Raw genomic sequence first — 21,706 nt, forward strand, 5'->3', positions numbered from 1 at the left:
GGAGCTGTAGTCCAGGTTATGCACTCAGCTACTTCACATACACAATCACACTGGTCCCAAGAGACGCACACAGTCAACCCCAGGTGGAGAAGGTGGAAAGTGCATGTCTTTGGACTGTGGGAAGAAACCGGAGCACCCGAAGGAAACCCACGCAGTCACGGGGAGAACACGCAAACTCCACACAGACTGAGCGGGGATCAAACCCATGCCTTCTCGCACCTCCCAGGCACTGAGAGACAGCAGCACTACTGGCTATGCCACCGTACTAGATACTTCAATATGCATATAAACTTTTCCACAGCTGCTGTACAATGGCACTGTTCCATCAGTAGCCATATTCAGAACAGCACAGCTTACGAATTAAACTCATTAAAGACAAGCCAGGCGACTGGGAGCAGGTGTCAGCCAGAAGGCTCACTGCACACCACTGTACAGTGGAGCGGCAGGAGAAAGCCAGCCTTTCCAGAGAGTGATGGGATAGGTAGAGAATGCATTGGCCAGGGTGTGGAGCCCCTTCTCCGGGGCTGACAAATCCCACTGTGCTTGTGGGCCCATTGTACCCCCGGTGTCTGCGGTGACTCAGGGATTCAGCATCTCATTCCACACTCTCCCACACGCTCCACCACAGGCTCTTTGCAAAAATTCTTTAGAAGCACTTCAGCGTAGAGACACGCCACAGCAACGCCCTACACATACGCTATCCGAACATGGAGAGCTCATGAACCGCCACCACTGAGCCAGAAGAAGCAGCGCCGCGATCCCACACTTCTGCCTTGTCTCGTTCATTTCCTCTGGATGTTACGTGAAGAAAGTGCCATCAACAACTTTTTACAAAAGTAAAACAGCTACAAGAGTGGCTTCCTTTGAGGAAAAATGAGTGATTATTTCATGGACTCCTTAGCCACTGCACTACCTAGACTATAGGCACTTGGTTATGGAATGGAAAAGACATTCTCTGAAACCAGGAAGAGGTTGCCCAATAGTCATAGGGGGCCCGGTGAAGCAATCTAAGAGGCTTATGGTGACTTTTCCATCCACATGACACAGGGCATGTCATAGCTCTGTGGCAGTCACCAAAGCTGAGTATGACCCCATGGAGAAGGGGCAGCCAAAGTGCGCTATGCAACTACATGCCATACCGGTACACTGATGTGCCAGTGCACCACAAAGGCCTGGGCATTCAGCTCCACCAAGTAGCCTCCCAACTCTACTGCGGTGTAACAAAAGCTAGAGTGCAGTCACACCAATGCAGACAACAAACACTACAATAACACCATTGCAGGAATTTGCAGGAAATTGCAGATACTCCATGAAAGAAAAAAAAAAAAAAAAAAGCCAGGGGATTTTCTAGTGTTAAAATACACTAGTATTGATACCGTTTGCTGAGAGCCTGGCTATTCAGCCTTGTCTCTGACCTCCAGCACAGGAATCGCAAATAACACAAACATCCCCTCATCCTCCTGTGGGACTTCGGGGGGGGGGGAAAAAAAAAAAAAAAAAAAAAAAAAAACATATATATTACATATAAGCCAAGTAACAGCCCATGAGTATGGCAAATATGTTGAGCTGGGGAAATGCCCATGAACTCCTTTAAGACTGCTTCCAAAGGTTATTTGAAATAAACTGACCATATAACTGTTTAGAGGAAGCTGACATGTCATTTGGTAAGGTGGCAGGTTACTGTGAGTCGCACATGACTTCACTGGAACAAAAACCCTTTCACATCTACTTCTTGTTTCATGCAATGTCCGATGATAGGTCGCCGTTTCCCCAAAAGAAATGTGCTCAGGGTCACATAATAAGCGACAGTGGAAAACCTCACTTTTGCTCATTTTCCTCTAAAATACAAACCTGACTATTTCAAAGACACAGCAGAGCCTGCTGAGGATGCAAAGAAACTGCAAATACATTAAAGTAGCTTACATAAGCTACTAGGAGGAGTGACACGGCTTCTGGGATAGGCTCCAGTTCACTGGGACCCTGTTCAGGACAAGCAGTTATTGCAACTGGATGGATGGAAATCGCTAAGTGCAGTGAAGGGGGTAATTACCTCCACCACTAGAGGGAACCATTTATCTACAGAACAGATTTCACTACAGGAAGTTTTGTAAGACAATAAACATGAACAAGAAATCTGACATTATTAAAGCATATAGAACTTCACTACTCATAAGCTCCCCTACAGCTAAGTGAGATAAATATGAAGTTACAAGGATAACAACGGGTTTAAACTGGACACAACAGGCATTTTCATTATCGTCAAAAAGACTGAAGAGATTAGGCAGAGGTGAGAAAGTGTCTTACTCTGAGTCTGTGGGATGAACGGGGCCAATAGCTTGGCTCTTTTCTTCTCATAGCCCTTCTGAGTAATGTCTCCTGAAAAAGAGAGCACAAAATCAGCATCTGCCATGTATCAACCACGGGGAGGACATTTATGACCATGTGTCCATATACAGTTCGCAGTACTCTGGGTTTACACCAAGGTCAGTTTGGGAACACGAGCCCATCTCCAAACCACCATGTGATGGGTGGACCTGGCGTTCCTCTTGCTTTATGAGGGCTCTCGTGTTTCCACAAACACAGCAGACAGTGGCACAGTGGATAGCGCTGATGTCTCACAGCGGCTGGACAGCGCAAGAAAACAAGCTTGATCCCATGTTTGTGCTATTTGTGTGTTCTCCCCAAATTCTCATGGGTTTCCTCCTCCAGTCAGCGACGTGCACGTGGAGCCGTCGCACTGTGGCCTGACTGAATATCACCACGGCGATTAATAAAAGATTATTATGCCACTCGCCACCATCGCAATAGAAGGCTCTAGATTCAAGTGATTTTACCGTCATTAACAGAGCACTTCTACACCAGTGGTATAAACGGTTAAAATGTGAACACCGTAAGATCAATCAAAGCATAAGATCATCAATGAGCTTCGGACAACGGCTTTCACTGCGACAGCGAATACGGCAAAATAATGTTTGTTTCCCTTAATTGTCAAGCTCATTTTCTCAAATGTTTTGAGCATATCAATGAATGAATAGAAGTACTGCACTTACTGAAACATTCACACTGTGGAGTACAGAAAGGACACAGATTTCCTCCTGGATTCAGCCGACCAAGATACAGTACACTGTCCCCGCAGCACAAAAGAAAAAAAACATCACAACAAACAAAAACCACAAACAAGATGAAGAGCCAAAAGCAGCTCTTTAGCAGCACGTGAGGCTGCCTCACATGTCCCTTGAACTGTGGGCAGCAGGTTTCAGCACTCCCACTCAGGACTCTGGTTAAAGTCCATGCCAAACTCCCCCCCAAATACACAACCCCCCACCTCTGCACTCATACTGTCCACAAATTCAACTCTCGGGGGCAGGGGTGTGTGGGGGTTATTTACCCACATGATTTTCCAGTCCTTTCCCACTGACTTCAGTGAGTTATCAAGGAAGCATATGATAAGGTGGAAAGAGAACAGGGGTTGGTGGAAAGAGGAAATACGTGAAGACACAGAAAGGGCAAGTGATAAGGATGCTGCCAAGACGAACACACCACTGGGTTTGGAACCCTGGATGTAAAGATGGACGAGAGATGGGAACACAAGAGCCCCTCATAAAGCAAGAGGAACATCCTTTTCCACAGTATTTGCATTGCTCATGCTGTGCGCGACACACAATGTGTACTGTGTGTATATGTGTGCTGTGGCCCTGTTTACCATATGTACTTCCTGCCAATAAAACACTCTGAATGGAAAGCTGAACTGAGAGTGAGTGACAGAGCCGAAGGGGAGAGGGCCACAGCTGGGGAGGGGCTGGGTGGGGTGGGGGTGGTGCGGCGCTCCCAAGGGCTCAATGCTGCTGGCCTTCTTCCCTTTCCGGCTCCTGGGCCCAGGATCCCTGTGCTGGCTGCCGATGCTCGCTGTTCCCAGGGCGGGGTGGAGCCGCAGGGGTTTACCTGATATTTAGCAACCGTTTCACACCTGTAGGAGCAGGTGAGGTGAAGTCATACGCTGTTCAAAGAGGGATTTTAACACTGCTGCTTTGGAGAGGGGCAGAGCAAGGACAGCACAAGCTACTGGGGTGCTTGGGGTCCTCAGCCTGCCACGGAATCAAAGGACCAGAGATGACATCCAGATAGACCAGACCTCTCTCTGAGGGTTTGGGAACGGTGCGCTCAGTTGGAGCAGCAAAGGGACACGGCTTGTTATAGGACAGAGGAGGGCCTGTGCTATGCTGACGGGTACAACCTGGCAGTGCCACCACAACACTGAGACCGCATTGTGCTGCCGGCTTCGTGCGCTGGCAGCGGTACCCTGCAATGGCCCTGCCAACCAGACCCAAGCGGCAAGAGTGAGAATCAGAGAGTGACAGAGGGCCGTACTGTCAGATGGCATGATTCATCCCAGATGTCAAATTTAAAAAACTCCACACAGATTTGTTTTGAGCTCATTAATTACTAAAGAAATATAAGAATGTGATAGTTGGCGAGAAAGTCCCATGACAGTACAGCATGGCCTCCGATCCGCAGGCCACAATACACAAGGACCTGTTACTGCGTCACGGTCGAGCACAATTGCTATTGCACAGGGGTAACGCAGCACGGGTGCTGTACACGCCAACAGCCCTTTCCCTGTGGGACTGGGAGGTGATGCCGTTTTAAATGGTACTCTGTGCAAAGGTAGCTGGTCAGGAAGCATAGACCAACCCCACCCTGATGGGGTAGCCAAACACCCTCAGCCATCACAAAAAGGACCACCCTGGCAGAGTGACAGCAAGGCGAGAGGACAAGCCATTGGGCCAAGGGGCTGCAAGCGCATATACACACATAGGCCAAGCTGGAAGGAGCCCTGAAGGGTCTCACTTAGTTGAACAGGCCTGGAGGGGGGCAGCCTGCCAGCCCCCAGAGCCCTTTAATCACGTTTCGGGTATTGTGGCTCAGTGGCTGTGTCCTATTTCATATATGTGTTGTAAAGCACAGCAGTGCCACTCCACCGAGACTGTACTTCTATAATTTACTGACTTACAAAGAACAGCTCTCTACAAAACATCAATACATTTCATAAAGAGGTCAATTAAAAATCACGAAAGGCAGACAAGGTGTAAAATTCTAAGTAGTTTTCTAACATTCAAATTCATTCATTCAGCAGACACTTTTCTCCAAAGCAATACACAACTTGGAAAACAAAAGAATATTTCACAGCAGGCAAAGAGCTTTAGATATGGACATGATGTTCACAAAGTACTTTAAATCCATTACCACCATTTTTAAACACATGACATGAGTAGCTGTCAACAGAATATGGAAAACACAAAATAGGAAATACAAAGGTAATCATGACAGACTGAGCGATGCGAATTTAATGAGCCGCTAGCAGATGAGGAAAGAAGTGAGTGTGAAAGAGACATTTTGAGACTCTTAATGTTACCCAGTTATGACTATAAATTCATAACTCCATCAGGTTTCCAAACTTCCCGAAGATCATGACCGGCAATGTCAGCTTCCGCCACGGTGGGCACTCGTGAGACAGATCAGAGAGGGCAAAACCTCCCACCTAGCGGTCAGTGAAATGAGTAGAACACAGTGTCTCAGGTGACCTGGTCATCCCCCAGTTCTCCGTCACACTGCGTGGGACCCTTCTCCAAAACAGCCATGCTGGGAGTCATGCAGAGAGGCATTTCTAATGGTGCCAAATACCATAAGCAAATGATGATTCTGTGGGTCACGCTCACTTACAACTCATTCAGCTTGACCCATGGTGTGAAAAGTAACATGGCCAAGCGTTCACGGCATTCAAAGCATGTGGCAGACACGGCGTCGGGCCAGCACTCACTATCCTTAACCCGATGTTCCCAATCCACGATCACAGTGGTCCAGAACCCACCCCGGAGGCACAGGACACCAGGTGCTGTAAGGTACACCCCCCGGGTGGGATTCTTCACAATTCTCCAATACAGTTCTTGACAAGCATGTAGAACCCTGACACAGATGCAATACCAGTCGAAGAACATCAATTACTCGCACACCAGTTGCTTCAGATGCTGTGTGGGACAGACAGATGCTTTCACTAGAAGGATAAAAGCCCATTTAAGACATGGCGAGTCTGGGGCTGTCACTAAGGCGGACTGAACAACCCTAATTGTTTAAACGGCTGAAAGTCTTAACTAACCAAACGAACCAGTTAGCGTTTCAGCCGCAATCCTGTTAGAAAGGAGCAATGATCTAGTGCACTGACCTCTTTGTAGATTTACTTCTCGGGGTCCACCGGCCACAGAATGGGAAGCACTTCAGAGCACTCCTCCAACGTCGCTCTGAGTGATCCGTCACAGTTGACGAAGACACTCAGACGCACACAGAGAACAAAACACACGGCAGGCCAAAATGCCACGGAAGTATAAGCACTTTAAAAACAGCCAGCCGCACTTAATCCCATCAGTGTATCCGTCCCGCTGCCACTGGGCCCTCAAAGTGCACGTACAACTGCTACTGCCGCAGGATTAGGCACATCACGCCTGACCGCAGCGCTGCCTGTTGTCTTATGTTCCCGTGACTTGCATATTCCCCATTGTACCCAGACACAGATTTTATTAATAATCATCTTTTCGGCATTGAAAAAACCCACAAGGAGTAGTTTACAAAAAAACTGGTTATTTAGATGCCATGACCCGGGATTGGTGAGAACACAGTAAAGTGCTGTACCATTGAATGATTCCTTCCAGTAGTTCTAGAAACCAACACAAATGAGAACTGAGTAATTATATAAACAATAATTGATAAGTAAGAGACACTTCGGCTGGGACAAACTGTCGAGCTCTGATGAACACCTGTTCTTCCATTACCTCAGTAACAGGTAAAAATCCACAAATGGTTTTTTTCTCATGTTGTGTCTTAATCCGGGCCTGTAATCCCAGATTAGGACTATTTAGAGATGGGGGCCCGGGGGGGGGAAGGAGTATTGCAGTTGGATGGGATATGTGTGTGTGCAGGGGGAGGGGTTGTCACGAGACTCTGTGTGTGTGTGTGTGTGTGTGTGTGTGTGTGTGTGTGTGTGTGTGTGTGTGTGTGTGTGTGTGTGTGAGAGAGAGAGAGGTCACACTCCGCATGGTGTCTGCTGGGCTGCAGTGATCTGACCCACGTTACGAGGATCCTGAGCCTTTGCATCTCGGACCATCTTTACGTAGCCAAGGGGGATTATTTCCACACAGATTCTACTGAAAGAGAGCAGACACACATCTAATAAAAGCAAACTGCACAAAGATCAAAGGGCAGGGCAAAACACAGAAGGAACTGCCATCACCCAGTGGCCTTATTTTTAGTTCCTCTATGGGGCTACATCATTCCAGAAAACAGAGGGGAGGTCTGCAATCAGGGATAGTCATTTAAACCCCAACACATTTTTCCAAGACGTCTCTTGTGTATCTTTTCCATATAATTAGGCTCATGCAATTCCTTAAAAAGAAGCAGCGCCTGTCTGAAATGTAAAAACACTGTTCAGGGGGCCACAGCACTAAGACATACCCCGGTGTTCCAAAAATGAACTCTCCTCTGGAGACTGTGAGGTACATCACCTGGAAGTGGGGCTGAGTTTTTATTTAATTTGGACTGGTTAAAAGCACACTCCAAGGAGTACTTAAATATTTAAAAAAAAAAAAAAACACTGAACTGAAACCTAAATAAAGATGTTCCTCCTCCACCTCTGTCTGCTTCGTGGTCCCACATACAAGAGGTCCAAAATCAAAAGTCCAAAGGTTCTTGGTTCTGGCTCCAGTGTGACGGAATGACCTCCCGCTGTCACTCAAAACTGCTGAATTTCTCATTACATGTAAAAAAAACGTCTCAAAATTCACCTCTTTTGGACTCAATTCTCACCTGATCTCGGTGCATGAGAAACGTGCAAGTGTTTGTTTAATCACTTCTAATAATTTGTGTAAAAATGGAAAAGCCTAGGGGGCGTGGTGGCGCAGTGGGTTGGACCGGGTCCTGCTTTCCAGTGGGTCTGGGGTTCAAGTCCCGCTTGGGGTGCCTTGCGACAGACTGGCGTCCCGTCCTGGGTATGTCCCCTCCCCCTCCAGCCTTACGCCCTGTGTTGCCGGGTAGGCTCCGGTTCCCCGTGACCCCGTATGGGACAAGCGGTTCTGAAAATGTGTGTGTGTGTGGAAAAGCCTATGTGCAGCCACTCTTGAGATGCATACTGGTTCATATGGGGGTGTGTGACAAAAACTCTACTGTACTCTAGAATTATGCGTCTGCATCCAAATATCTCCCTTGCTGACGTAATGCGCTCTTTGTATTGTGTTCCGAGCTGTACATCGCTTTGAAGTAAAGCGTCTGCTAAATGAATACATGTAAATGTAACGTAAATGCATGTCTCTAGAAATGGAGACTTTGCAAAAAGCCAGCAACTTTCTAACAAACCAAAGCAAAATGCTCGAAAACAGTTTTGCAGAGAAAGCCGCATTGCTGGAAAAGCTGCAATGTGCTGCGTGGCCCCTAACCACAACGCCCCCAAAGGGTGTTATGTAAAGGCAGGCGTCTCTGTACAGCCTTTTGCATGGACTACTGCTGGGTCAGCTGCATCTTTTCAAGCCCACACAGAGCATACAGAGAGGCGCTTGCTGCCCCTTACACAGCCACCCATGAGGTCAAACCACCGCAGGAGGGGATGCAAACCAGCAACAGACCTGTATGCTTCAGCAGCAAATCATCACTCACACATCCTGGAAACTACTGCATTCAACAAACACAGGAATTGACTTTATTTACTAACCATACAAATCTGTGTTTCTTCCTGCCAGTTTAGTGAAATCAAATGTAGTTGACAGCCTTTGCTACTCATTAGTTGTTGTAAGATCCGTTTACTCTGCAGCATAAATGCTGCAATTCAAATTAGTGCTACGGGCAGCACGGTGGCACAGCGAGTAGTGCTGTCGTCTCAGCGCCTGGGTGCTGAGAGGGGACATTGGTTCAATCCCCGCTTAGGCTGTGTGGAGTTTGCATGTGCGCCCTGTGTCTGCACGGGTTTCCTCTCAACGTCCAAAGACATGCTGTTCAGGTTCACCCATAATGTGTGAGTGACAGAGAGAGTGTGTTCCACTGCTGTATGGATGAGTGGCCCAGGATAAGTAATGTATCTAGCAGCGTAAGTTACCCTTGTGAATAAGGTGTGTGGGCTGGTAACACTACATAGAGCTCGTCGGAAGTCGCTTCGGAGAAAAGCGTCTGCTAATTAAATAAATGTAAATATAATGCTATTTTGGGGTTTTAACTGCTTTGCATTGACGTAAAGAATCTGTGGCTGGAATTTTTTTTTGCATTGAACAGAGAAGTATGTATGTACCCGCAGAAAGGAAAAAGGAGTAAAAATAAAGTGACATATGCTCTGCCGCCCCCACACCCCCGAAGCTCCAGTGCGGCAGTCCAGCAAACATGGCCATCACACAGTGGGACCAGGAACCGCCCAGGCTGCTTGGCTCACCCTAATCAAACAAGTGCGGCACTGACAGGCGGTCAGCTCCACCTATGGTGCGGTGTATGGCTCTCCAGGTAGCACAGCATGCCAAATGCCCCGAGGGGGAGTGACAGCCCCCTCCTTCCCTCACAGTGACCCCCACCCCAACTGCCGGAAGGCATGCCGCTACAGGCCCGAGAGGGGACCTGGCTGCTGCCTCCACACACTGCAAGCCCTCTTACAGGACACTGCTCTACCTTAAATGTGTAAGAGCATGTGTGAAGGAGAGTCACACACACTTCACTGGAGGGATTTGGTGAGGCGCAAAGCCAGGATTGGCCGTTTAATACCTGTTAGACTAATAAAGCGTTTATAGAACAATAGGCATTGGCGACAGACTCGGCGGACAGAACAAGGGACCGTGGCGACTTTGCCGGGTACCCTGGGATGCTGTGCAATTGCTGCGAACAAATTGCATGGCACAGTAACGTACACAGCCGATCAGTCTTTGTGACACAGTGGCCCGGAGGGAGATATCGATCTACTTAAACCAGAGCCTATTCCATCAACCACCCTGGAACTGGCATCTGAAGGCCCAGACACAAAATAACTCCCTTCCATCACAGGGATGGAGCAGAAAAGAGGACAATCATACCCTTTTGCCACTGGCATTTATTGCAAAACGACAATTCCACCAATTGGGCTAAAGTCAGGCTGCAACCCTGGAGGGTTCTTAACAAAACTCTTTTACTGTCTGAGTGAGAGAGTACAACAGGTCCCAACAATTCACATCACAACACGGTCATAAAACCTGCCTCGCCTGCCTGTTTTCAAAACTGCAATGCCAGGCCTTCCCCCAGCTGCATCGTTTCCAAACCACATCTGATTAAATCTCACCAAATCCTTTCTGGGCTTACAGCACAGAATCTGCGTTCGTTTCCAATCTCACTTTCATCCAGCATTTAAAGTGCACAGCGCGGCCTTGTTCGGTTTATGTCTGACAATTCACACACACACACACACACACACACACACACACACACACACACACACACACACACACAAATCACAATGAAAGTTTTTTAAATGAACTAAACACGCACATCATTTAAAGAATCAGGATCAGTCGTCACCCATGGTCACTTTCCGCCATGCACCCAAGATGAAGGTCTGAACTGTCTCCAGCCTCACCGTCACACTGTCCCAGTGCAAGGAGAGAGGCACTGAATGTGAGGGCCAACACTTCCTTTCCCTTCACAGCGCGTAACATGACACCCCACACAACCTCCTAAGACTCCCTCTGGGTTACAAACTCCACAGATGTTCAAGTCCCACTGCGCTCGCTCTGGGCTCGGGTCCCACGCTGTCACGTTCTGAGCAAAGGCCAAATATTGCAGCAATACATCAACATTATGACTTGTCAGGTTCCACACACTGTTACTGTAAAAATGAAATTCAATAGATGTATTCACTTTTTCATCAGGAAAGTATGTTGGGGTGCGGGTTTATAAACTGTGACACTGTCACTGTACCTCACCCAGAGAAGACTACTCTCAACCAGTGAACTAAGAGTTAAGCCCCCTCTCTGTACCACTTCTCAGACTTCACAAAGCTTTCTCCCTTGCCGTGTCTCACTGTAGCTGCTCTACTGCCCTACTACCCAGCACATGGCAGTGCAAGACGGACCGTCCGCCTTAGACCGGACAAAACGAACTGTGAGGCAGGCACAAGGGCCACCATTGTGTGTGTAGACCTCCATGGGTTCTGCACGGCGGAGAGGCACGCAGAGGCAGAGCATTCCATCAGGACCAAACCATCTCCTTTTCTTCTAAAGTCCATCTACTCGTATTTCATGGGAATGCGGCTCTGTCACTGTGACAGAGAGACACCCAGGGGGGGTTTGGAGGAGGGGCCAAATGCAATCCAGCTCAACAACCCCCCCACCGCCGCTACAGGGCAGCCAGGCTTGGTGCCAGGTCACTGCAAGCAAACACAAGCCCGATGGAGACCGAACCAGTGTTTCCAGCCGGGCTCCTCCCCGCCCCACCCCAACCGCGGGTCACACAGCAGAGTACAGAGCCCCGTCACACAACATGACGCACATCGCTTCTTCATGTCTGCCACAGGTTGAAATAGTTACCGTTTAGTCCAAAAACATTTCACTGCAACAGGTACTGGTACCAGGCCAGAGTGGAGCGAGTGTCTGTGCAAAAACCGCTCGTAACACATGGCAACAGGCGTGGACACAGAACATGAGGCTCTCTCTCTCTCTCTCTCTCTCTCTCTCTCTCTCTCTGGTTTATGATGAGTTAAAACGCAGTGACTCATCCCTTGCCGCAATCCTGACAGACGGGCACGTGCACATGCAGGGGGAGCTAATGGCTCCCGGCTACAACTGTATAAAGTTCTGGTGTTTCTGTGGTGGTCTGTGTGTCTCTTCTCTGCCATAGCCTCGGTCCACGGCTCATTCTGTTAAGAGATAAGCGACGAGCCTAAGAGATTTTCCACATCCCGTGATGCAGCGTTTCTTTCCCGCTTAGAGGCCTGCCTTCCACCATGAATACATGCCAAGACACAGAGCATGCCGTCAGCAGTAGGTGTGGGGAACAGAAGGATAACATTACTCATCTTCCTCCCCGTCTCCAGGACGGGGCCCCTGCACATCACTGCGGGACTGCCTGGAGGGGTGCCTAGCAGAGCAGTTCGCACCCTGCCAAGCTGGTCTGCACTGAAGCAATTCCATGTGAACAGACTGACAACCAGAGGGCACGGCGCTGTAGCTCCAGTCCACTGCTAACTCCGGTACACATCACAACTGACGTAGGTGATGCAGTTTCGACAAAGCGCCACCTCAACTTCTGTGGGGTGACCTGTCGTGTTTACCGCAGAGTTCGCTCACCTGCCACTGACTCATTCCAGGCAGACAGGGAAAAGGTGAGCATAAGCCTTTTACTGGAAGCATGGTACGCAGGACAGGATAAAGACGACACGCAAAGCGAATCCATCGCCTGGCACTCACTCGTCCACTCACAAAGGGACAGTCTTTGGAATGTGGGAGCAGACGGTAGCACATGGAGGAAAGATACAGACTAAAAAACAGCCTGCAAAGACCATATGGACTGCTGGGGCCAAATTCTGTCTACAACTGTGGCGCTCGAAAGCAACAGCTATCCCACGTCTGTGAAAACACTGGACCCCCAACGCTACATTTAACAGGTCTCACGTAGATGTTGACTTATCACCCGATATTTTAACATTTTAACATACAACGTTACAGCTGTTACTGCCAAAAACTGTGAGAATCTGCTGTCATTTTATACACAAACTACACAAGTCAACCTCACTTCAAGTTCAGATTTCATGGTCTGCGAACTACGCCAAATGAGCACACAGTTGGCAGACACAGCAATTGAGCTAACAAGCTGTGAAGGTCTAATGAGAACTTCTCATATTCCTAAAACCGAAGGCCTAAGGAACTCGGTGTTTAAAACTGATAGGACAACAAAAGTATTTTTTAAGTAGTACTGAGTGACTGAGATTTTCAGATGCAAAACAAGGCACTGGTTCAAGTTACGAGGAGGAAGAGCAAGGTGTTGCTGACAAAAGGTGTGGTCATTCTGTCTTCTTCCAAACATTAGACCACGACCACAAGAAATGTCATTTAAACATGAAATCTGAGCGCGCAGTAAAGCGCAGTGTCATTTCTACAAAGTGAGCAGAACACCCCGTGCAAGTTGGGCTAAGCTTCCAAAACGAGGCCCAGCCGGCAGAAAGCACGGCGCAAACGACATGCCTGGCCAAGCGCCGCTGTCTGTAGGGCGCAGATCCCCTCTCTAGGAGGAATCAGACGGGCCCCACCAACAAGGCTATTGAACAGCAAACAAGGACCTGCTTCAGTGCCACAAAGGCCCCTTTGTTTGACGCGTTCAGACAGCGGTCCAACGGAAAGCGCGAACACTGGCAAAGCTCACACGCAGCTCGACACATACAACGGCCATAAGCTTTCAGAGAGCTGACAGTGGAGCACAGCTGTTTCTCTGCATGCAGCAGCGGATCTCTTATGGCCACCGAACGCATAGAGGGGCGAGGAGCCTGTTGATCTTTCAGCTACAAATGAGTAAGGTTAAATAACCTGACAGTGTTTGCGACAGTCCTCTGTCAGAGTGCACTGACAAACACAGTAGCGCAGCGCTTCTAATGTTTCCTTTTCGGCAACGCAGACTCATTCCTATGAGCTGCTTCCCTGAAGCAATAGGTGATCCGGACCCACTGCTCTTTCTCCAGGCATGGCTTCACGCTGGGCTCCTCCTCTTCATCGCTCACTCAGAAACATTAGACAAGGGACTGAGCCGGGAGCCATGATTTACGACATTTCTGCCAGTGGGGAGTTAGCGTTAGCACGAGCTACCAAACTGCCCTCCTACAAGCAGGCTCTGGCTACGTGCCATGGCAGCGCAAACGCTGTCACGAACCGCTTCAGGACCAAGGGCCAAACGCTGCCAAAAGTGGACGTAACTGCCGCATCCGTTGCAACACAGGATCATGGTCTCGGGTTTAATATTCTGCATGTCTCCCACTTGTATTGCATGTCCTCAGAGTGAAAGCAGCACTATGGAGAAACCGGCTCGCCCTCCTGCTGAGGAAGTCCTTTTGCGTTGCCACCGTCGGCACTCACAGGGGTTTTGCATGAAACCGCAGGCATCCTACGGTCCCTGGCACTGTTGCTCCTGTCAATTCATAACCACAGCACAGACACTAGCAGGAAATGACACATTTTAGTGACCTGGGTAAGTTCACAAGTCTGAAACTCTGAAGTGTGACGTCAGCAAGGCGGTGTGACGTTGATACAAACAGCGCCAGGCTGGTATCACATAAGTAACCCTCCATCAGCGTTAATTACAGATTCTACTGCTAATCACAGCTGCAAGGACAGACAGATTTATTGGTCTGCCACTCTGCTCTGGAGCAGCACGTCTTTCTGAGCAATGAATACCACATTTTCAGACATAAGACCAAGAGAGGAATTTTTCAGCGCTCAGACTGAAGGCTGTTGCACTTCAAGAGGCCTAATATCTGTCCTAATCGAGGAACACTTCTGTTTCTGCTCAGACGGATGTGGTGTATGCAGCTGAGCCAAACCACCACCCTCAGCCCTTTTCGTCATGTGTCCAAAACTGCACCTGTTGAGGCTTTGGGGGGTGGGACAGTGGGACAGTGGCCGGTTCCTCTGGAGGATGTCGCTTGTTCAGACAGCGATGAGTATGCTGCAGTTTACTAATGGAGAGGGACAGTAGGCAAGGCGTGTAATAAAAAAAATGGAAGAGGTCAACAACAGGACACCGGTCAGGCTGCAACCACCATATGGAAGTGAAAATTCACAAAAACATTTCACTTTTCAGCCAGAGTCCGTCATCACCGTGATAAAAATAAAAATGGCCGCAGCTCTTCTGCTGAGCAACCGCCTGCTTTAAATAACACAACAGACTACGTATATCAAGCAGCGGCTTTGTGTTTAGTATGATTTCATCTAAATTTCCATTACTGCTGCAGTCGGTCTCTTTCATTGCTCTTCCTTTATCTCTTATTATTCAAACCCAAGTTCATGGCCTTATATGCAAACAAACACACACACACACACACACACACACACACACACACTTGTTCATTGCTACACAGTTCAATGTACCTGAATTATTCAAGGAAGTGAGGAAATGCTGCAGGTCAACAGTTCATCTGTGTACATTTGTACCACACCCCTTTAATGTCAACTCCCATCTGTACTCTGTCCCGCTCTCTCGTTTAGGATTTGGAAGAAAGGCTCAAAAAACAAGGCTGCGGCAAAGCCCCTCTCCCAACTGAAGAAAACGAGCTTCTTTCCGACCATCTTTGCATAACAGGAAGGCGTGGAAGCGGTTCTGTCCTGACTCGACCACGCCATCCTTGCTAACGCTAGGGCCGCGGACGCACCACGTTCGGCCCCTGGCTCGAACCCATTGCATCAGCAGGCACTTTTAAAAAAAAATGGAAGCTGATCGACTGTAGGGGGAATTCTCCGCGCCGTCCACGCCCTGTCCTAACAATCGGAGCTCTAATAATGCGATCCTACAGGGAGAACGGAGCGCAGGGGGGGAAGGACAAAGGGAAAGAAAAGGAGTGAGCAAATGAGAGAGAACATTTTAGCGCTTTAGCCCTTCATGGCACTGCCTGTCACAGTTAAGATTGGCTGGATGATACTGCTTCTGATATCAGATAAATTTTTTTTTCTTAACACTAGATGTGCACGTAAGCAGAAGCACCCCGGGACCATGTCACATTCATGTTTAACAGGAACGCTAAGTGAAGACAAACAGCACGTAGCGAAAGATGGGCAACTTATCACGTTGCAGTAAGAGGACTTTCAACGAACAAGGCTGTCATGTGCGGTCTTGTGCCGTCCTTGTGAAACAGTGACACAACCGACAGCCTGCAAGAATGTCTAAGGGCTCCCAAAGCACACGTCCCAACCAGGGCAGTAGAGACCATCCTCTAAAATCCTTCTTCTCAAATCCTTCATCCCACTTGAACCGATGTGCCCTTTCTTCAAGTGCTCCAAGCAGCAGGTTTATATCATATCTTCTCAGTAAATACAGTCTTGAGGTTTCTATCTTAAAGCAATCATGTGTTGGGCATTATTTTACTGAATGCATCTATATTATTCCTAAAATGCGTAAAAAGTAACAGGAGGCTTAACAGTGCTGCTTGCTTCACATAAAAACTTGAACATTCACCTCCTCTGAAAAATCTTTCGGGCTCCGGTTCGCCGCGACCCCGCTTGGGATAAGCAGTTTCAGACTGTGTGTGTCTGGGTTCTGCTGAAGTTACCGTGACAGGTTTCACAATCTTGCATTCCAGATCACACACCTGACCATTTAAATTTATTTAATTAGCTGATGCTTTTCTCCAAAGCAATTTTAAGCTACTTACTATGATTTACACGATTATACAGCAAGGTATTTTTTTTACTAAAGCAATTCAAGGTAAGTAGCTTGCTCAGCTGGCAGAGGATTTAAACCTGGGTCCTTAGAGTGCAAGGAACCAGCACTAACTGGGCAGCACAGTGGCACAGTGAGTAGCGTTGCTGTCTCACAGTGCCTGGGTGGTGCAAGAGGATGTGGGTTCGATCCCTGCTAAGTCTGTGTGGAGTTTGCATGTTTTCCCCATGTCTGTGTGGGTTTCTGCCGGGTGTTCTGGTTTCCTCCCACACTCCTAAGACATGCTGTTCAGGTTCACCATAGTGTGTGAGTGACAGAGAGAATGTGTGTGTTCCACTGATGTATGGATGAGTGACCCAGTGTAAGTAGTGTATCTAGCAGCATAAGTCACCTTGGTGAATAAGGTGTGTGGGCTGATAACACTAGAGTTCATTAGAAGTTGCTTTGGAGAAAAGCATCTGCTAAATAAATGCAAACCAAACTACACAACCAACTGCTCCTGCTGACCAAAAGTGATCACACGTCTATCTTAAACAAAACACTCTGGAATCCTCCTGCATCTCAGAAGGCATATTGCAACTGTGTGTAAGGAAAGGATGGCATGGACATGTGATGTCAAACAGCACACAGCGCCTGTCCTCATCTGTGTCCATTTGCACAGCTGCACAGCGTCGACACATGTACAGCAAGAGCACCGCTGCTCCTGTCTGTGCAACTCAGCTGCTTCTTTCGGCTTATCTTCTGCAGCAACATCTCACACTGCCCCCAACTCTGAACCAGTGTGATGTACTCTCGCTGAGAAACAAGACATTCCTTCTGCTAGCTTAGAAGAGGCTCTTGACTACATTAGAGATGCAGCATAAATTAATAGGATGACAACATATATTAACATGGTGAAGTTATTGCATTCTTCTGCAGGAGGTCCAACACAGCTGAACAACAGACTGAATGCAGGGAACATCACTAAGGATTCCAACAACCCTACATGTGCTCACTGTAGCAGCATCTGGACTAGGCAAAAGACACAATGTGCACACATCCAGATGATGGATTTCTCTGGAAAGCAGATGGTGGTGAGACAGCCATGAGGACAGACTGACAGCCAACTTAGACTCTTGTGATGATCTTCTGAGATGTGTGTGTGTGTATTCCTCACCCGAGCACCTTAGTTAAAGTCCACGGAGTGTTTTAGAAAGTGGAATGAGTGGTGACAGTGTTTTGTTGTTTTGCATTACAGTAAAAGCTGCCCATGCTTCTAACGCTGCCTCGCAGGGGCCAGGCAGACGACGAAACTCCATATCCAGACCTAGAGTAAATGTAGGTCCCTGATCCAACATTTAGTGACTTAAACAGTCTGAAAGTTTGAACATTTCCTTTAACTAATGAGGGATACCCAGCCTCTCTGGAAATTCTGCACTGTATTTAAGGAATACTTTGTTTTTCAGGAGTATGTTTGGGGGAAATTTAAGATGCGGAAGTAGTACTGCTAAATGCAATTAAACAGGAATGATGGGTTGGACCGAAAAGCAGCAGACACACCATCCCTTGGCAATTTCGTCTGACACCCTTGACACAGCCTTCAGAATTTCTGTTTTGTTTGCATGTCAAGCCAGATGCTGTTTCATTTCATTTGACTGTCTGATAGATCTATGAAAGGATACAAATAGAGAGGTCCACAAATAGTGACCATGCATCCTGCTGGAAGTCATCCGTGGAGTCTGAACTTTGAGACAAGGAAAGGGAAAAAGCATCTGGCAGCTGTGCCTGAAGGTGTCAGCCCTCAGCTAACAGTGGCCTCCTACAGCACCTCTTCTTCGCTCCAGGTCCATTATCGTTGGAACGAGAGCCTGAACATGGCAATAATTACATAAACAACCCACCATAAACAGCAGCAGCAAAAGCCAGAAGACGTCGTATGCAAAACGACCTCTTCTCTGTGTCATGTCCTACAGTCTTATGAATACTTACGAGTTCTGTCCGGAAACATCCCTTCCACTTGCTCACATCTGTGTCACACAGTTACATCACACAAAACAAGGGACAAGCCACCACAGCTCCTTTTCCAGCAGAACAATGAAAAGACAGGCAGCGCATGGAGCAAATAAAACAGGTCCTTCTCTTCATGTAACGTTGGCTCCGTCCTCCACGCACCATAAAGAGAAACCAAACAGAAACACACAAGAAACATAGTGGACACCACTGTATTCAGCTTCTTCACACAAGTTGATCAAACTCAGCTAAAGTCTTTACACAGATTTTCTCCAACAACCTACCAAAGTATATATACAGTGCTGCTCTAGAGTATGTGAACCCCTTGTGTCCCTTAGTTTTACCACAAAATGGTTATTTAAAGAGAATCATTGTTTCTCATGTGACATATTAGGTGTGTAATGACCAATTCTATATGTTGCTTTAGAGCAAATCGTGTGTGAAGTAGAAACACACAAGTAGTGCAGGTGCAAAAATAAGTGAACCCCAAATTGTACTGGATAAACCAAGTAAGTAGAATCAGGTGTATAAATCACAATCACACACACACACACACACACATTTTCAGAACCGCTTGTCCCTCACGGGGTCACGGGAAACCGGAGCCTACCCGGCAACACAGGGCGTAAGGCCGGAGGGGGAAGGGGACACACCCAGGACGGGTAAATCACAATCATTTTTTCATGTTATACGTTTAAGATTTGTTTATTTTAATATTTTATACAAGAATAATGACCATCCCTATAGGGTACACACACAGCAAAGCAGCACTGTAGTACTCATTCATTGCGTATACAGCCACTCTTTCAATGCTGAGTTGTGGTGGTCTGGAGCCAGTCCCAGAAGCACAGGGCATGAGGCAGAATTCACCCAGAGCACTTGAAGGGAACCCATGGGAACATATGGAGAAGGTGTGAACTCCACACAGGCTGAACCAGATTCAAACCTCCTTTTATAACATCAATAAATGTACAATGCTGCAGGTTACAGAACAAAGTTGGTAGGGCTGCAGTCCTGCGTTAATTATAACTTGTCAATACCGAGGTCTTTACCACTTTATCTTACCTTCTATATACGACCAACTTACTGCAAAACAATGGAAATGAAATCACTGCAACATGATACCATGTAGCCTGCAGCAGCAAAGAGACACAAAGAGGTGAAAGGAGGAAAACAACAATGGCACAAAAAAGCTGTTTACGTGGCTGTTAGTCCCCATCTGACTGTGTAAGACAGCTGAACAAAGGGAGCACAGATTGTAGGCTCCTTAACCATGCAAATGTTTACAGCTTGTGCTCCACTTTCCCGCGTGTCGTACAGACCCAGGGCCTGCGGCTAGAGCCTTCATTTAGCAGTGGAATGAAGTGGCTTTGGACTGCGCCTATGAATTCCGATCTGCTCAGAGAGCATATCCACCAGAAGCCCCGCGTTCATGTGCATGAGCATATGGAGGCAGATTCACTGACAGCACCCGCCCACGCCAACAATAACACACCACCTCTGCTGCAATGTAATTGTTCACGGGACACAGTGAAATATTAGATGGTTCTCAGCCCACAACGCTCCGGTGCTACAGAGTGGGCTACAGGGAACAGCGGCTCATTCGAAAAAACACCCATTAGTGGGTTAACTGGTTATAGACAGGAAGTTATTTCTGAAACAACTGTTGGTACTTGGGGGAATGTATCATCCTGGCACGTGATCAAATCTGTGCAATGAAACACTTCGCAAAGACCATCAGAGACTTCTTCAGCAATGAAAGAGCAGTTCATGCAAGCGTACTGTGAGTGTACTCAAGCGGGGGAAGCATACAACAAAGGGAAACGCCATTACTAAATAAGCATACCTGCCTTACACCAAGTTAAAAGAACACCATCACGTGGCAGCAAAAGTGCAGAGCAGACAGAGCTTTTGTGTAGAGTAACACAAAGGAAGCCATTTGCACAGAACTAGTTACACACAACAAATGGTTTGATTTTGCAGAGGTGATATATGCCACTAAAGACACTTCAGGGAACACGGAGGTTATTAATGTAATTATTAAGTAGTATTTGTAGTATTTAGTTGATGCTTTTGTCCATGACGAATTACAGTGCTAGATGCACTACACTCATGGCCATCGTTCACCTATTTATGCAGCGCGGGAATTTAACACTCGCAAAACCCACAAACTATGGACGAGTTGAGTCACCAGTTCACCCGAAACGCTACTTTGTAAAGAGAGAGATCACGCAAACTCCATACAGACGGAGTTGGAATTGAACCCACATCTGAACCCACAGCCCAGTAGCTGCGAGGCTGTGAGATCAGTGTTTCCTCAGCCTTGGGCTGAAGTGTCAGTGAAGGAGAAACGTTTGCCGTTTTTCTTCAATCGCTAAGTGCCGCTGAGCTGCACCAACGCCAGAAGGGGGCAAACAGATGGGGAACGACGGGCTACTCGGTACACACACGGACCTTTTTCCTGTGAACAATGAGCCGGTCGAGGACCCGCTCTCCCCGCGCGTTACATAATGCCTCTCTGCTGTGAATAGTTAATGAAGGCTTCCATCTCCGCGAGGCTCCATGGCCACAAGCAGTCGCTAGGAGTCTAAAAAGAGACTGAATTATTAACACACAGTCTTAGAGCGCTGCCTGACCAGGCCTGAGCCGTCCTCAGGGCTGCTGCGCTTTCATTCTAGTCGTCGTATTCAGTAGAGTGCGGCGTTACGTGGGGTGGAGTACTCTGCTTCCTTTGGATTAACAGTGCATGGCTAATGACACAGCGTAACCATACACACAGTTCATTAGAACATAGTAACAAGTAGTATTTAGCAGTCTGTTGCGATCTGTAATATTTAACCGGCTATAGTGGTATGCAGTGTTTGGTACAGCTTAGCACTGTAGTATGTGGTATTGTACTGTCACACAAAGAATATCTAATGTTAAGAAGTTATGTAATGTTTGGAATAACGGTGCACAGTATTTATTAGGGTAGCTGTACTATATGAGCCGCAGTACGTGTATTCATTCAGCAGAAGCTATTATCCAAAACGACGTACATCTCAGGGGTACAGTAATACCCAGCAGAGGTATGGTAATACCCGGCATTAATTAGTATTCATTTTTACTGCACCGAAGGCATCTTTGACAGTTCTCACTAGAAGATGAGCAGTTGCAGCAAGTTACAGCAGTGGGAAAAGTCCGTTCTGGGAAACTTTTCTCTTGTAAGGCCCCCCGGGGAGGGGGGGGAACAGGGTGGTTCTGCCCTCAGCAGACGAATATCTGACAAAACCACAAAACCTGTTTCCCAGCCTCATACTGCTAAAGTTAGATG

At 47.6% G+C, this 21,706-nt stretch overlaps 1 protein-coding gene across 4 annotated transcripts in view; it reads right to left on the reverse strand.

Moving 5' to 3' along the window:
• LOC108939284 (disco-interacting protein 2 homolog B-A-like) overlaps nt 1–21,706 on the reverse strand; it is a 48,652-nt gene that overhangs the window by 20,102 nt on the left and 6,844 nt on the right. For all 4 annotated transcript variants that reach the window (XM_018760474.2, XM_018760472.2, XM_018760473.2 and 1 more), the window contains exon 2: nt 2,305–2,376. In XM_018760474.2, coding sequence (XP_018615990.1) covers nt 2,305–2,376 — 72 coding nt within the window. The remainder of the gene's footprint in view (nt 1–2,304; nt 2,377–21,706) is intronic.

This window comes from Scleropages formosus, chromosome 19 (assembly GCF_900964775.1).
Source record: "Scleropages formosus chromosome 19, fSclFor1.1, whole genome shotgun sequence".
Lineage (NCBI taxonomy): Eukaryota > Metazoa > Chordata > Actinopteri > Osteoglossiformes > Osteoglossidae > Scleropages > Scleropages formosus.